Here is a 16,581-nt window from a genome sequence, read left to right on the forward strand (position 1 = left end):
AGGGGAGTGGGTTTTATTTGGGGAATTTTCTAAACCTTAAAAAAAAAACACTTACAATGGCTTTTTTATAAATGACAGAAGTGGCAGGCTGGTTAGGTGTATGGGTTCTGGGGCCAAGTCCCTGGGTTTGGACCTCAACTCTAACACTTACTAGCTATGGGACTTTGGGTGAATTATGTAAACATCTCTGGTCCTCAGTCTTTCCATCTGAAAAGGGGGTTGGGATATATTCATGCACAGACCCACAGTGAGGAGTAACGAAGGCACCGTAATTCACATGCGCAGTACTGAGACAAGTGCCCGGCAGCACTGTGCCCCTCATTTGTGGTTCCCCCTTTTCTATGCTTCAGGAAATTCCTTTCTACCATATCTGGAGTGGGTCTCAGAGAAACCTCCACTGCACGTTCACTCTGGAGAGATTCAGCCTGAACACAGTGGAGCTGGTCTGCAAACTGTGTGTGCGGCAAGTGGAGGGAGAAGGGCAGATCTTCCAGCTGAACTGCACCGTGTCAGAGGTAAGAGGCACCCGTGGCTCTCAGAAGCAAGACGGATAAAGCATCTCAGTGTGCGCCTGCGGGAAGTCCTGGAGGGCCGGCTTGTTCACTAATGAACACAGGGAGATACCAATACATAGAAGTGCAATAGAGGATCCTTTTCAAAAAACAAGACTTTTATAGTTTGTGACATGAATTTAAGGACTTCTTACACACCTGTGAACTTCAGCCGTAAGGATTAACTTGTGTGCACATACAATAACTTTCCCAAAGCATCCCCACTGTCCCCTGGGCCACTGATGCTCTTGCTGTCGATTCTGCTGCTTTCCTCGGGATGCACCTGTCTTTGCCCAGCTGTGCACTGCCCACCGCCTCCTTTCCTTTCTTCTCCATGTTGAAAGGAGAAAGCTCTGGGTGTGCTTGCTGTCTTAAACCTCACCCTCCAAACAGAAGAGATGCCCCTCTCCTCAGTGTGACAGAGAGGCCAGAAATAGAAGGTAAACCTAGGCATACCCCCCAGCAGCCCTCTCACTATCTTTCCTCACTGTGATCCTCTCGCGCTTCAGGTGGGACTTTTTAGAATGTCTGTATCTCAGAAATAACAAGCATAGCTGCTATTTAAAACTTTCCTGGGTGGAAAGAAGGGGTGCTCATGACGTTATGGATTACCTGGGACCTCAGGGTTTGGAGTTAAGACAGTGGAAACATTTCAGGCTGAAGGGACGAGAGAGGACCAGATGAAAGGAAGGGGCAGCACCTTCTGGGGCCTGCAGAACAGGGCTTGGTGCTGTTTCGTGAGCCACAGCTCGGAACTGATATCTTTTAGAACTACAGTATCCGATTTAACAGACCCCTCTCCCTTGCTGGCTCATGTGCGGTGACGAATGACATGTCCTGTGTTCAGTGTGTCTCTCTCTGCGTGTCGTATTTAAGGACGGTCTTCCTTAGCAAACCGAGGGGGGAAGCGCATCGGCCCCGCCGCATCCTCCTTTCCCACAGCCCTCCGAGCTGCGGTCATCATTTCCTCCCGCAGCTTCATGAGACTTTTGACTCATAAACAACTTCAGTCACAGACCTCGGTGACATTCATAAGGCATGATCTCGGTGTCAGGGCGCCATGGCAACCGCCCAGCCTCCCGACAGGCCGGCCTATCGCCTGGGCCCAGAGCACCACCCCTGCTGGCTTGGGAGGGTGTTTTCACTTTCCAGGCCCAGCAGGTCTGCAAAGTTCAATAACCACCCAGCTCCAGGGACAACAAAGGCTGCGGAATTTTGGAGCGGGGCGAGGAGGTCTGCGCCTTTGATGCTTGCTTTCTGTTCAGCCTGAGCGTCGGCTGTGTGATGAAAAGGTGGATCAGCTGCGGCCACAAATGAAAGGGCGCCGTGCAGGGCTCTCCCCCCGCTGAGGAGACAGTGTCGCCTAGTGTGATCACAGTTTAAGGACTTTCTTTCTTGTGCCAACAGAGAGGAAAGATGGTTTCTTTTGCAACCCGGTGGCTGTCAGCTCTGAGAGGCCCACCCTTCAAGTCCCCTCAGAGGCCTGTGACAGACAAGCACAGTGAACAGGGGTGGGGGAATGTGTGTGCAGAAAGGCCCCAAGTCAGGTGACTGGGGATTAGGGGGCGCAAGGCTGCTTTTCCTTCTGGGTCACTGAGTCCCACCGCTGCTGTTAGCATCTGAATGCTGTGCACGAGGGCTGGTACTGACGTTGGGAGCCAGGCTATACACTGGGAACAATTGGCTCTGGAGTGCCCTGAGCCCTGGATCCTCAGCAAAAGCTCGAGGTGGGGTCCCCTGTGACTGACAAGCCATAACCAACCAGAGAAAGGGCTCCATGGGTGGTGTCTGTCTGCTGGATGGGGCTCCTCCCTAGGGTCACATGGCAAGTTGGCGGGTGGGCTAGGGTTGCAGTTCCAGTGCCCCATCTCCCAAGAAGGAGCTGACTTTCTAGGACTGTGCCGCTTCCCAAAGCCACTCAGCCCTCGGGCCTCTCCAGCCAGGTGGAGGACCTGCTGCCCCCCAGGAGACCCAGCTGTGCTGGACGTAGACCAAGGTGATGGCAGGAGCTGGATGGTTGTTCCTCTCTGGGTGCCTCAGCCAGTGATTCCTTCCTTACCTAGAGATAAAGTTTAAGAATGAAAATGCCTGGCAGGGTATGGGGAAGAATGAGTGTCAAAATGTAAATGATGGTAAGAGGGTTCTTCTTAGAGGAACCAGGGAAGTAATAAAGGGGAAGGTGCCCACCAAGAGAGAAAAAAAAAAGTAAAAGAGGAATTTCAGTCTCTTCAGGACTTTTAACTATAAAAACAAAGACATTATAACTAACTCTTAACTGTTGACCCACAGCACTTCTGTGCACACCAAGAACAGGGTTAGCGTCCAAAGCGTCACTCTGCTAAAGCCATCCTATTTACCTCGTCTGTTTTCTATAATCTGTTCAAAAGGACGCTTGGGGAAATCTAGTTTTTCTAAGTGCCTTTAGGAAGAGTCAGAATACAGGAGTGGAAAGTTACTTCTCCTGTGGAGTGTTGAAATGTAGGCAGCTGTTTGGTTAATGGTTAAAAAATCGTACGTTTAAGAGAATCGTAACATCAAAGACAGGTGGTACCAATATCAAACAATTATTGTAATAAGCATTATGTGAGAGTATACTTTTACCTGGAAGTAAAGGAAGAAATAACAGCAACAGAAATTAGTAGGTGGAATTTAAACGTAAATGTGTGTATGTATTTTTCTTTTACTTCCAAGGCTGTTGTCGACAAGATGATGTCCTTTGGGCGTCTTATTTCGTCCACACAGAAATGAACAGGCTGGAGATGCAGGGTTTGCAGGCCCACGTAAAGTGCTGATGGTTCCTTATTCACCAGGAAAAGGGGAATCGGGTGGCTGTGAGCACACAGTCTTCCTGAGAGCTATGCCTGCCTCTCCAAGGCCTTCACCTTTAGTACTGAACAGTGAGAAAGACCTTACCTGTAGCCACAGTTAGTTAGAAGCTCTATGGAGTGGGTTTCCTCCTCTCTCTGTATCAAGAAACATTTTCTCCCACTTCAACAAATCTGAATTGAAGAGCGTCCGTATGCAAGGCACTGTCCTGAGCATCATAGGAGTCCTGGGGATGACAAAAACATTCTCATCTCCAGGCAGTTGGGGAAGTCAGAGGAAGTCCTCTGTCAGTACAGCCAGGATTCACAGGGCAGACTGGGCGGAGATCCCAAGCTGTGGGATGCGCTATGGGAGGGCTCCTGAGGGATAGCTAGGGGTGTTTGCTCAGGAAACATGCTTTCTGGTCTAGGCTTTGAAGGGGTTGGCCTGACAGAGGTTCAGGGAAAGAGCAGAAGAACCAGCAAAAGTGAGGTGAAAGTGTTAGTTGTTGCCGTTGCATCCGACTCTTTGCAACCCCATGGACTGTGACCTGCCAGGCTCCTCTGTTCATGGAATTCTCCAGGCAAGAATACTGCAGTGAGGTACCCTGACCCTGGGAAAAATTGAAGGCAGGAGGAGAAGGGGAGGACAGAGATGTTTGGATAGCATCATGTCTCAATGGACATGAGTTTGAGCAAGCTCCGGGAGATAGTGAAGGACAGGGAAGCCTGGATTGCTGCAGTCCATGAGGTTGCAAAGGGTCAGACAAGACTGAGCAACTGAACAACAAGCACCCTTAAGAAAGGCACTTGGACGAGTGAATGGACCAGTCTGAGGAGAGAAAGTCATAAGAAAGACGGGGGCCAGGTTGCTGGGTGGAGGGAGCACCTGGGACCTCCAGACCAGCACACCCCCTCACTGCAGGGTTAGGACTTGGGGATGGGTGTGATAGGAAAGCCATTTGATACTTACCAAGAGAAGGCAGGAGAATGTCAGTGCTGGGCTTTAGTAAGATGAGTGTGGCAGAAGGGAGATCACAGGTAAGAAGCAGGGAGCTGGTGTGGCCACCAATGAGAACATCTGAGGCTGTGAGTCAGCGCTCCACGGCCAGCCAGGGACAGTTCAGCTGGGTTTCCACCTAGACCCCGTTGTCATGGTCCAGACAAGACACACGGAGGACCTCAAAGTGGGCCGTAGCCCTAAGGTGCGAGTTCTCTACACCTGTGCCCCCACCTCCATTTATACCCAATACAAGTGTTGGCCACTTGTGTTCGAACATTCCTACCAGAAATCCACTGAAAAGCACCAACATGTGCCTCCACCCTGTCTTCTGGTCCCCTTGGTTTAAGTACTATGCCTTCAAGGTCCCCTGAAAAGAGCTGCATGCCCAGTGCAGGGAAAGATCTTCAGGATTCAGGGACTCCAGCTCCCATCTGTTGCTTCTGTTTCACACCAGTTCTCTGAGTCCTGGTATGTGTTGGAGGTTAGCATAAAGCAGCCAGTACAATCCTTGGAGACTGAGATTGCCAAGCTCTGGGTTTTGAGGCCAAAGACTGTGATCACAGTCAACACTGCTCTGTGTTCTATGTTACAAAAATTTTTTTTTTTTTTTTTTGCTCTAACATGCCCTCCAAAGGCCCTGACAGACCCCTTGTGGTGCGATTGCACAAGCCTCGCAGTGAGTCTTGGCTGCTGATCCAGGGTCACGGAACAGGCCACCCCAGGATGCACCCTGTGGCCCCACAGTGCAGGAGCAGCAGGGTTTGGGAGGTTCTGCATGGCAGGGGCACTGACCTCTGGGTGGAGGACCTCACCAGACCCCGAGCCTTCCTGATGGCTGGAGCTGCATGTGGCTACTTTATCCTCCAGCAGCTAATTATCTTCACCTCAGTTACCTGCTTGGAAAAAAGAGAGAGATGACATTTAAAGTAGATTAAGTGGATTTTCTTTTATTACTTTAATAGTTCCCAGGCAACATTTGCTTTTGCTTTTCCAACCAGCAGAAGTGATCAGAAAATGATTAGAGTTTCTCCTGCAGATGAAATTCCGATTTTGCATTTATGCTGTTTTATGAGCTGAAACTATCTTAAAAGCCAATCTATGGTTTTCTCTACTAAAATTAGATTTTTTTAAGTTAAGGGTGTATAGCAATTGGAGGATTCTGTTAGCAGTTTGCCCTAAGGCAGTATACTGAGTTCACCATTTTCTTTTAAAAAATTAGTCTTAGTTTTATATCATTTAGAGGAGAGCTATGTTCCATTTCATTCAACAAAAGCAGAATCAAGCCATCTTCTACAGAGGTCAGAGGGAGAAGTTACTTGAGCATTTGCCCAGGGCATTCCCCTTAGGATCAGACAGTCTCTAGAATCTCAGGTCGAGATCAGTTCATTCTCAAAGAACTGCCCTTTCAAACACCTCCCCCTCCCCAACCCCCCAAATTTAAACCTTTAGGAGTACTGACATTCCCTGGCTCATCCTGGAGAATTCTAGTAGAAAAGCTGTTACTGAGTTACACACGAGGTCTCCGGCTAGCCCAGTCCTGGAGGAAGACCCATAAATCCCAGGCTGTGCAAAGTCAGCTCACAACATACTTCTCCCTCTCAGCCAGGTTATAGAGAATCACAACTTGCAGCCAGAAAGAAGTCATTCTCAGTAAGGAGAATAATAGCACCCATTCTCCTCTTATCTTTTCAAACGAGGCATTATGTTGACTGGGTCAATGGGATTGCTTTTGTCTTTGGAAATAATGCTGTGTTGTTGCCCTGCCTGAACCACAGGAACCTACCGGCATGGATCTGCCTCTTCTGGACCCAGCGAGCACCATCACCACCATGACGGGCCCCAGTGCTTTCAGCATCCCGCCCCCGATTCGGCAGAAGCTCTGTAGCAGCCTGGATGCCCCGCAGACCAGGGGGCACGACTGGAGGATGCTGGCCCATAAGCTCAACCTGGACAGGTGGGTATGACCAGGCTTCAAGTCTGGTTCCTGTTAGACACAGGGCTTCAGGACTGATAACTGTTTTAGAGCAACATTCTTTTTTGTCTTTCCATCTGTACATTTACTTGCTTCCCATTCTGCCAACATGTATTAAGTGCCTACCTTGTATCTTGCACCATGGTGTTGCAGATACATAGTTGAGAGACATCCTGGGCTTCTCTGACTTTTCTAAGCATCAGGTTTTGTGATCTATTTCGCAAGGCCGATGGGCTAAATCCCCCTAAATGATACAGCCGTGCACTAATTATCGTTCCTCACCTCCTGTTGAAGCAGGACCTAATGCCGGATGGGTGATTAACATGCTAAACACAGCAGAGCTGTTAAGTTATGAAGAGACCTCAGGAGCCTCTTCTCTTTAGAACTTTGCCATCACTACCAAGCAAAACACTAGGCATGACCTGTCAAAGATGATCAGAGGCTGGGCTGGAAAGAAAACATAAGCCTCTTGATTTCCTGTTCAGGATGTGACCCATAGACATCTTGTCTCTTAAATTATCTTACTCAGAGTTGAGGTTAACAAAGTTAAGCATCACGTCTCCTGTCTGGGGCTGACCTAATTAAACATGAGCTAGTTATTCAGGACAGCTCACTGCAAGCCCCAGTTTCTCAAGGGGGACCAGGATACTTATAGAAATGCAGAAACAAAAAGGTTTAGTCAAGACTGAAAAGAAAACAGACCCATAAATCACACCGTTCAGCCCTTTTTCCCATTACCAATTACAGGTACTTGAATTACTTTGCCACCAAATCAAGTCCAACTGGTGTCATCCTGGATCTCTGGGAAGCACAGAACTTCCCAGATGGAAACCTGAGCGTGCTGGCAGCTGTCTTAGAGGAAATGGGAAGACATGAAACAGTGGTGTCATTAGCAGAAGGGCAGTATTGACCCAGGCCGGGGCTGAAGTGGAGGAGGAGAGCCCGTCTGGACCAGTGAGCTCCACGAGCAAGACTGCAGCAGGAGAGAGAAGGCAGACAGACACAACTACCAATGTACACGCCCACTCTACTCGGACACCGCCACAGGAGTTAAGAACAATTGTACAAATGTGTATCTTGAATTTAGAAATCAACCTAATTTTCCTCTTAGTTGGGCTGTATGCTGTGTGGTACAGGATCTTACAGTTTCCTAGGAAACGCTTTTTATTGCTATCCAGATATATGGATAAACTTTCTTAACAAACCCAATTTCTACAAACGTTGTTTACATCAAATTGGACAGGGATGCAGACACTGTCCATGGCTCGTTCTATTTTTGTTTAAATCATTTGAAGTTGAAGCTGTGGACGGTTTGCTGTGTCTCTTTCAGATTAGTAATTTACAGAGAAATCACAAGAGTTTTCCTACAAATTGTGTGCATCAAGTGTCTCAGATAATCCTCCCATCAGTGTTCTCTTTCTAGAACTTGTAGAACCAGTGTTACTGTTTGTATCAGGGAAGTGGAGAATCTAAGCCTAAAGGAGAAATAGAGAAGTCTTCTTATTCCTTGAGGGCACTGTCTCATGCCCTCAGGGAATAAAGCTGTATCATCACAAGAAGACCTTGATTCATGTTCAACAACACAAGAATTTCTTCACAACTTGTGTGTTGGTAATATGCAACTTAAAGTGTTTTGGTTTTGTTTTAAAGGTATTATCATCATCATCATTATTATTATTGATGAGTATTTACAAGTATTCTAGTAAAAGGATTTACTTTACCTTGTTTTTGTTAGCAGTACTGTTAGTATTTAGGTATCGACCTGACCTGGGCACCTTCTCATAACAGGGTGGATGTGGTCACCAGTTTAATTAAGCAGGCATCCCTTGCTTCCTTGACATTTTTATCTTTCTTCAGTCATTCTGCCTGAGAAGGTGGTAAATGCTTACCGACTCTGTCGGTCTATTCTTTGAGCTTGCTCAGGCAGGGGCTTTGTCCCCCGAGTATTGTCATGGGACATGCTCTCAATTCAAGCTCAGGCAGTATTGTGGTCATGCAGCCCGACACACCTTCTGTGGGTCCTCTGTCCACCGTGGAGGCAGTGTGATCGAAGGAACAGCCTCTGAGCTGGAGATCAGGAAACCAGTTCTCATTCTGGGTTTGTCATTGTCACTCTGTGCTCCCTTGGGAGAGTCATTTACCCTCATTGGACCGCAAGTTTCCTCACCTGTAAAATGAAGGGGTGGATTAGATCAGCTCAAGGTTCTAAAACGTTTGACTTCCCACTGTGATGCCTCCAGTCTCCTTCATCAGTCTGAAGACCACAATGGACGCTGACCTGGATCATTTAACGATTCAACCTGTCTTTCGCCCAGGCTACATTATGCCTTCCAAATAGTTCTGACTTGGAAGATAATTATTCTGGCCTGTAACATATTCGTTATGCTTTCAAGTCTCGTCTTCGTGACCCTGCATCACGCTGCTCACCCAGAGATGGCATCCCCTTCTCACTTTCTTTCCTCTCTTGGGACCAGTTGCCTTCCTGACTAGTTGCAAATTATGTTCTATTATTGTCTTGGTCAAAAATTTTTTAATTAAAAAAAATTTTTAACTGAAAAATAGTCAGTCAACAGACTACTTTTGTGTAAACGATATTTCTTTAGGACCATACAGGCTCTTTGCTTTAACACAGGGGCTCAATTCTTCCAGCAGGTGGGGGTGGGGGGGTAAAGAGTCAACAGTCCAGGAGCCAAACCGAGACTGAACAAGCACCCCCTGCCTATGAATTGGCACTTTCAAAGCATGGTCGTGGCTTACCTTGGGGCTAGAGGTATCCAAGTTACGGAATGGATTTGAATTAGAAATAATCTTACCCTTTTCCCCTTCTTTCCACATGCATTTCCTCACCTGTTTTGGTAATTTGTTGATATTCCCAGGTTCTTCTATCCTCATCACTGAGAAACTGTTGATACCTTGGTAGGGAGCCTTTTCTTATCTTCTGTTTTAGATACATGAAGATTATCCCATCATCTGTCTCTCTCAGACCACACCCTGTACCGTACATCAAAATACATGACACTTGCTGTGAAAGGTAAGATTGCACTAATAAACAAGTTCAGTGTATCATGCTTATGCCAGTATATCTTTGACCAAGAGATAGTAAAATTGTACTCTACATAAAAAACTTAATTTTTAAAAGGGGCGGGGGGGCAGAAAAAGAGCTATGGTGCATTGCTGCATCTTAAAATGACTTTTCAAGATTACTCACCATTGCTGGTTTGGAGGGCTGTTATCTCTGGAAGTCAAGAATTAGAAATCTGATGCCTAATAAAAAATAGAAAGGAGCAAATATGTAGTATCCAGATAAATTAATTTCAAAACTGACTTTTAAAAAGTCATCAACCCAGAACTACAAAAGATAGCAGGAACTGTATTTTCAAAGCCACTGGTTCACTTGAAGTGCGTCCTGGTATTTGGTTCTACGTCTTAGCACCAGAAAGGGGAAAGGCGGTTAATTCCTTAAAAGTCAGGTACTTGTCTGTCATAGACCTCCATCATGTTCCCTGTCAGGGGAGCAAACTTCCATATGTATAGCACGCCATTTATATCAAATAATTTACACAGCAAATTCTGATTTCCTTCTTTTGGGGAGTGAAGTAATAGCTGTTACATTTCTCTCAAACTCAGGTCTAGGCTCAACAGTTCAGTATATAGGGAGCAACCTCATCAGCCATCCTGTAACATGCCCTCCCTTTCATTCCTAGGGCTTCGCTGTAGGTTGAGAGCAAAACCCAGTTTACTTCATCTGGAAGGAAAAAAAAAAAAAAAAAACCTCTCTCACTTGTGCATGGTGCCATCTAGTGGTAGATAACACTATCTGCCCCAAGTTTAATAGGAACTCTCAGGAAGAGGTTTTTGACAATGGGAATGGATACCTGCAGCGTGCATAGCACCTTTATGACAGACATGCGGAAGTTTTCACATCAGATAGACATTTCTTATTCTTATCTTTTTTTTCCACTTAAATTACCCATATCAAAAATTACATGTCATTATGAGCCTAGTTGCTTCCCTGGTGGCTCAGATGGTAAAAAAGTCTGCCTGCAATGCATGAGACCTGGGTTCAGTCCCTGGGTTGGGAAGATTCCCCTGGAGAGGGAAATGGCACCCCACTCCAGTACTCTTGCCTGGAAAATCCCATGGACAGAGGAGCCTCGTAGGCTACAGTCCATGGGGTCACAGTCGGACACGACTGAACAACTTCACTTTTTATGAGCCTAGTACGTTTGTTTCTAACTCCACACACACCTCAAATTGGGTTTTGACATCTCAAATTGGTGTTACAGAAATAATAGAAACACATAAAAATCTACAAAACAGCTTTTGAAGATTTGTTATTATTTATATTTTTCACTAGGTTTCATGTGTTTTAAAACTTACCTTTAGTTCTCTGATATTTATTTTTGAAGACATAAGCAGCATCCAGTAAGTTTTATATATGCAAATACTACATCTAATGGAAGTGAAAACTGTTGTGGTTGTTAATCAAGGAGAAGAAACTAGCTTCCTTCTGAATTTAGGGATCTAAAAGCAGATGTTTCATCCTGTTTTGATTTTCCTCTCACTAAATCAAATTTCCTTAATGTGATCTGGAAGGAATAGAAGTTAGATTCAGAATATTGATAACTGGGCACAAGGTGTTAGCAAACTGTAACACCAAGGTGCTCACAGCCAAGAGCCTTTTCATAAACAGCATGAACACCAACGTGGACACTCACCTCAGTTACCCAGAAGAATTCCCATCTTCATGGAAGCAATGTAAGCTCTTCCAAGGCAGGTCAGTATTTGGGGTGAGATGTCCTTTGGTATACTGAATAACCATTAGCCATCTTGGGCTTCCCAGGTGGCACAGTGGTAAAGAATCTACCTGCCAAGCAGGAGATGCAGGTTCGATCCCTGGGTTGGAAATATCCCCTGGAGAAGGAAATGGCAACCCACTGTAGGATTCTTGCTGGGAAATCCCATGGACAGAGGAGCCTGGCAGGCTGCAGTCCACGCTGTTACAAAGAGTCAGACACAACTTAGCAACTAAACTACAACAACGGGTATTAGTAATTTAATGCTATCATAGGCCCAATCAGAAAGAACTGAATGAAATGGCAAATAAAAGACACCTATGACAATGGACAATAGTTGAACAAATGAATTACCCTGATAATATTTAGACAACATGCAGCTCCAACCCTTTATACTGATACATACTACTATTTTGTGAGGCCACCCTGGTGGCTCAGATGGTAAAGAATCTGCCTGCAATGTAGGAGACCTGGGTTCAATCCCTAGGTTGGGAAGCTCCCTTGGAGAAGGGAATGGCTACCCACTCCAGTATTCTTGCCTGGAGAATTCCATGGACAGAGGAGCCAGGTGGGTTACAGTCCATGGGGTCACAAAGAGTCGGACATGACGAAGCAACTAATACTTTCACTATTATTTTGTAGATTTTAATCTCCCAACTTTCAGATAGTAGAACCATTCGTTAGGAATAAGTCATGGAGACTGAGTTCAGGACACTCTGGAAACTACACGGTCGGTAACACTTTCTAGGGGCGTAAGAAAGATATTTTGAACACTGCACTAGTAGAGGTGAGATTTTATTTCCCTTCTCCTGGAGAGGAGCAGACAAGGCTGCGGTTTATGTATCTTGAAGTGTGTCTCTGCTGGGAACACAGCAGCTGCGCTCCTGGTGCACGTCTGCCTCTGTCTCTCTCATGGATGTTGGAGGAAGGAAGCAGTAGCTGATCACCATCTCCTCAGGGTTCACTGCCTTTGCCACTTCAAGGTCTGCCCACGTGAGGTCAAGCACATAAAAATACTGACCTTCCAGAGAGTATAAAGGAGGTAGAGAAAGTTTCCTTATCTAGTCTTCAGACTTCAGGTTGAACGGGAGCTATGGCTCTTGCTGAGCGAGGCTTCCTGACAAGTTATCAGTCTTGCACAGAGACCCCAGTCCAAGTCTGAGGCCAATGACAGGAAGGATGCCTGTGGACACAGCCAAGTGAAACTGGGTTTGATCCATCTGCTTTGAGAGCAGAGGCACTTTTGTGAGTCAGAATGCCATCATGCCATCCCTCAAAATCAATTATTTGTAAAGATGATAGTGGTCAATGAGCATTAGATTTTATGGAACCAATAAGGAAAATATTTTTATGACTGATTATCTCAAGGTAATAAAATGTTGTTTTACCTTTTGAGTGCCTCACAGGACCAACTATTACACTTTGCCTTTTTGGTTTTTTGTATTTTTTTAAACTTTACTGAGCTAATGTTGACTGAAATCCTTAGAACTTTGCCTCTGTGCAATCAAGTGCTATTTCTTTACCCTAAGAAATCTATTTGTATAATCTCTGGCTGTAATGATTATTTTGAAAAAGTTTCTTTGCATCTCAAATGATTTTTTTATGGAATAAGGCATAAGGGGGATAAATACATTGTAAGCATTAATAATTTAAGCCTGTGTCTATACAGGTTAAGTAAGCCAATGGAGTCATAAGTATTTCCATAATTCATGCCTGAAACCAATTTGTGAAAATAGGGAGATGGCCTTACATGTCACTGGGTGTGTTTGCTCTACATACTAACAATTAAATTCCTGATACGTTAGTCTTATCAGCCCTGTGTTTGCCCCATTTTTGGAAATCCTGCTCTAAAAATCTGTCTTCAGAAGAGTTCATGGCTCTCAGCATTTTTGGTGGCCCTGTCACCTGCCTGCATTGATCTACAGGTGGAAGATGAATGGGCTCATGCACCCAGACATAACACACATGCCTGGCTGTATTTCAGCATGGTCAAGGAAAGTGCTGCCAGGACAGACAGACAGGAACTCCATAAATGCACTGGCAAACAAAACCAACCAATACAGAAGCTATTTCCCACCCAGCCGTATTCTTTAGACTTTTACTTGCTACAGAGAACTGTCCGGAGACGATCTAGGATTCGGCAGAGTGTCAGGAGTCTTGACCCACCAGCTGTGGAGAAGGGAAAAAGGAAGGTGGCCTGAGGTAAGGTCAGCTGCCCACAAGACAAAGCATCTGCTATGGTATACACCAGCCTCCACACCTGCCATTCCAGACTGTCCCTCAGCAAAAGTCTAAGCTGCTGAAGCTGTAACACTTCAGGGTCTTTTAGCCAATATGCTTAAGTCCTGCGTGCCAATCTTAAATTTCACAGTCTCCTGGACTTGGCAGTATCAGAGCAGCTACTGAAGATGATGGCACCAGCCAGGGTGGAATAACCCTTGGTACTGAGTTCAGAAGGTGAATCATGGGCAATTATTGCTGATCAGCAGCCTAAGCATTGATAAACCCTGACCTCTGAAGGTCAGCACTATGGGAGGCAACATCCAAGAACTGTGACCTGAAACACGTCCCAGATGCCAAACCTGATCGAGCAAAAGAGCAAGAAATCCACAGCCAGCGCAAAATGCCTCACCCTTTTATATTGTTATGTGACACCTGTAAACATGGGCAAATAAATTCTCACACACACTCCTCCAGGCAACAGCGGTCAGAACAAGCTGAGGGTGCGACCTGCCTCCTCCCCTTTGCTCTTCCCCAGGCCTCCCCTTTGGTAGTGAGATCCTCACCCTTCCAACAGGATGCATTCAGCCCAGTTGCAGGGAAGAGCATCCGTGTGTGTGTGTGTGTGTGTGTGTGTGTGTGTGTGTGTGTGTGTGTGTGTGTGGTGTGTCATGGTGTTGTACGTGTTCACTGAGTTTATGTTAACCTGTCACACATTGGCAACCTTCTCTTCATTCTTTCTAAAGAAGACAACCAATGTTTGTCAGAGAAAACTCCCCAGCAGTCTGTGCTATAGAGACATGTCACCCACCTGCTAGTCCCAGGGGACAGTTCAACTACAGAAACGGCACAGTAAGGTTTTGTGCTGTGTTGTCCTTCTTTTCTCAAATACAATGACACAACCTTAACTTTTCAGATATGGAACACTTCTTTTACTGTTTCGGAGTTCCCTCTTGCTGTATCTTCTATGCAATTCCTTTTCTAGAAACCCCCTGCAGAGGTGTGCTCTCTGGGGTCCCATCTGAGTCGCCGTGCACTGGAAGTGAGGGGTGCTAGCCCTGGCTGCCTCTCTCCATTTTCCTGCAGTTCTTTGGTTTGTAAATTTGCCTGTATCTATCCTGTCAGCCAACATGTACAAAATGTAAGAAAGAATTTTTAAACAGGTAATAAATTATATTTATAAGCAACAGAGTGTGCTGCCTCACTTGTTCCTTCACAGAGCCCTCCTCTGTGTGAAGAGTCAGTCACCCAGTGTTTCTTCAATAGCATGGAAAAGCACTTGGACTCTGCACGGATGGTAACCACAACCTCCCTCAGGCCAGGATGAGGCTCTAGAACAATGCTTCTCAAGCCTCTATGCACAATGGTGTCACTTGAGCAGCTTTACAAAATGACTGCCTGGATCTCACTCTCAGAGAACCTGAATTCATAGTTCTGGGGTGTAGACTAGGCCTTGGGAGTATTTTATAAGTTCCCAAGTGATATCAGTGAGCAGTTACAGCAGGGACTGGGTCTGGGTACAGTGGGCCAGAGGCCCTGGAGAGTTGGGAAGAAAGTGAACGAAGGCCAGACCCTCATATAGTCCACTTTAGATGAATTCTGCACAGACTTGTGGTTGCCAAGGGAGAGCGGGGATGCGAGAGGGATGGATTGGAAGTTTGGGATTAGCAGACGCGAACTAATGTGTGTAGGATGGATAAACAACAAGATGCTAGCATATACCACAGGGAACTACATTCAACATGAAACTACCAGCAGAAATTAACACAGCATTAAAAGTCAACTATACTTCAATAAAATTTTGAAAATAAACAAAAGTCTGCAAAGAGCCACACGGTATATGTGTGCTAAATCACACAGTTGTGTCCGACTCTTTGAGACCCCATGGACTGTAGCCCACCAGGGTCCTCTGTGGAATTCTCCAGGCAAGAATACTGGAGTGGGTTGCCATTTCCTCCTCCAGGGGATCTTCCTGACCCAGGGATCGAGCCCCAGTCTCCTGCATCTCCTGCATTGCAGGCAGATTCTTTACCACTGAGCCATCTGGGAAGCAACAGCTACATTAGTAGGTACAAAATGAAAAGGGAGGATGCCCAGAGCTAGAGCAAACACCAGGCCGACCTGCTCAACTTGTTGGAGGATGGCAGGCCACTCCCTCCGAGTGTGCAGGGGACTGTGAGGCAGTCTCTTCCAGGTGAGGGAGCTTCTCTGAGAGGGGAGGCTCCTGCCCATTCCTGCCCCTCAGCCTTGGCCGCCGGAACCTGTGAGTAACTGGACCTGTCCTGACAGTACTGTCTTGACTTAAGGCCATCCAAGACTGGAGTCACAAAACCAGCTGTGGGTCAGAGCTGAGAAAGTGGTGGCACTGGAGTCCGGGTAAACCAGAGTCCGGGTAAACCAGAGTCCTGGTAAAACAGAAGGGAGAAGTGGGCACTGTGGCTGAGAAGTTAGCGCCATTTAAAGAATAGAAACTCCACAAAGAATGAAACGGCACTTCACAAAGACCGTTCACAGTGGCACAGGCTCAGCCCACGACCATCCCTTGAGCCCTGCTTTGGAGCTTTGGTGGCTGGGGCTGCTGTTGGGAAACTGCACCCAACAAAACGCACATATATTTTCCGAGTTGGGGAGGAGGGCTACCCCAGCCCCTCTCTGGGTTGGTGTCACTGGAAAGTTCTGGCATGTGGCCCAGGAAAAGAACCCTTATCAGCCCCAGAGTTCCCGACAGCCAGTTAATAGCACAACCTGGGAAGGCATTGCTTCACAGGAACAAAAGTCCTGAGAGCAGGAACACTTGTGCTCTGCTGCAGTGATGGGAAGGAACCACCAAGCATGCGACTTAAAAGTGGCCCGGGCAAGCAAAGATGCTGTTCACCTCAGCTGGGGTTTACCATCTCTGCCTTTGAGTCCAGGAAAGCCCACAGCATCCAGGAGTGGGGTGCAGACAGGGTGGGAGAGGGTGTCCCCACTGCAGACTCTGGCTAGTTTCACATGTTGCCAGCTTTACATCCTGCAAAATTAATGTCCGTGAGGAAAAGCAGTATTTACGAGCACCTGCTCTGTGCCTGGAGTGGAGCCACACAGACTTCCCACATTCACCTCATCTGTTTCTCCTCAGAGCCCCATGAGGTGGGTTTTGGTCTCAATTTATAGGAAAGAGGTCTGGGGCTCAGACTATGTACTTCTACGAAACTGAGATGATGAAAACCATGCACGTGACTTAGATCCATCTGAA

The 16,581-nt window shown here is 46.4% G+C and overlaps 1 protein-coding gene and 1 long non-coding RNA gene across 4 annotated transcripts in view; one reads left to right on the plus strand and one right to left on the minus strand.

The window, feature by feature from the left end:
• UNC5C (unc-5 netrin receptor C) overlaps positions 1-8,891 on the plus strand; it is a 419,967-nt gene extending 411,076 nt beyond the window's left edge. For all 3 annotated transcript variants that reach the window (XM_005681406.3, XM_018049297.1, XM_005681407.3), the window contains 3 exons: positions 351-515; positions 6,134-6,312; positions 7,078-8,891. In XM_005681406.3, coding sequence (XP_005681463.1) covers positions 351-515; positions 6,134-6,312; positions 7,078-7,240 — 507 coding nt within the window. In that variant the 3' untranslated portion in view covers positions 7,241-8,891. The remainder of the gene's footprint in view (positions 1-350; positions 516-6,133; positions 6,313-7,077) is intronic.
• LOC108636212 lies at positions 650-3,914 on the minus strand. Its single transcript, XR_001918174.1, has 2 exons — positions 3,465-3,914; positions 650-2,610 (listed from the first exon to the last, which is right to left on the minus strand). It is a non-coding gene; the product is annotated as an uncharacterized LOC108636212 (long non-coding RNA).

Source organism: Capra hircus, chromosome 6 (assembly GCF_001704415.2).
Source record: "Capra hircus breed San Clemente chromosome 6, ASM170441v1, whole genome shotgun sequence".
NCBI lineage: Eukaryota > Metazoa > Chordata > Mammalia > Artiodactyla > Bovidae > Capra > Capra hircus.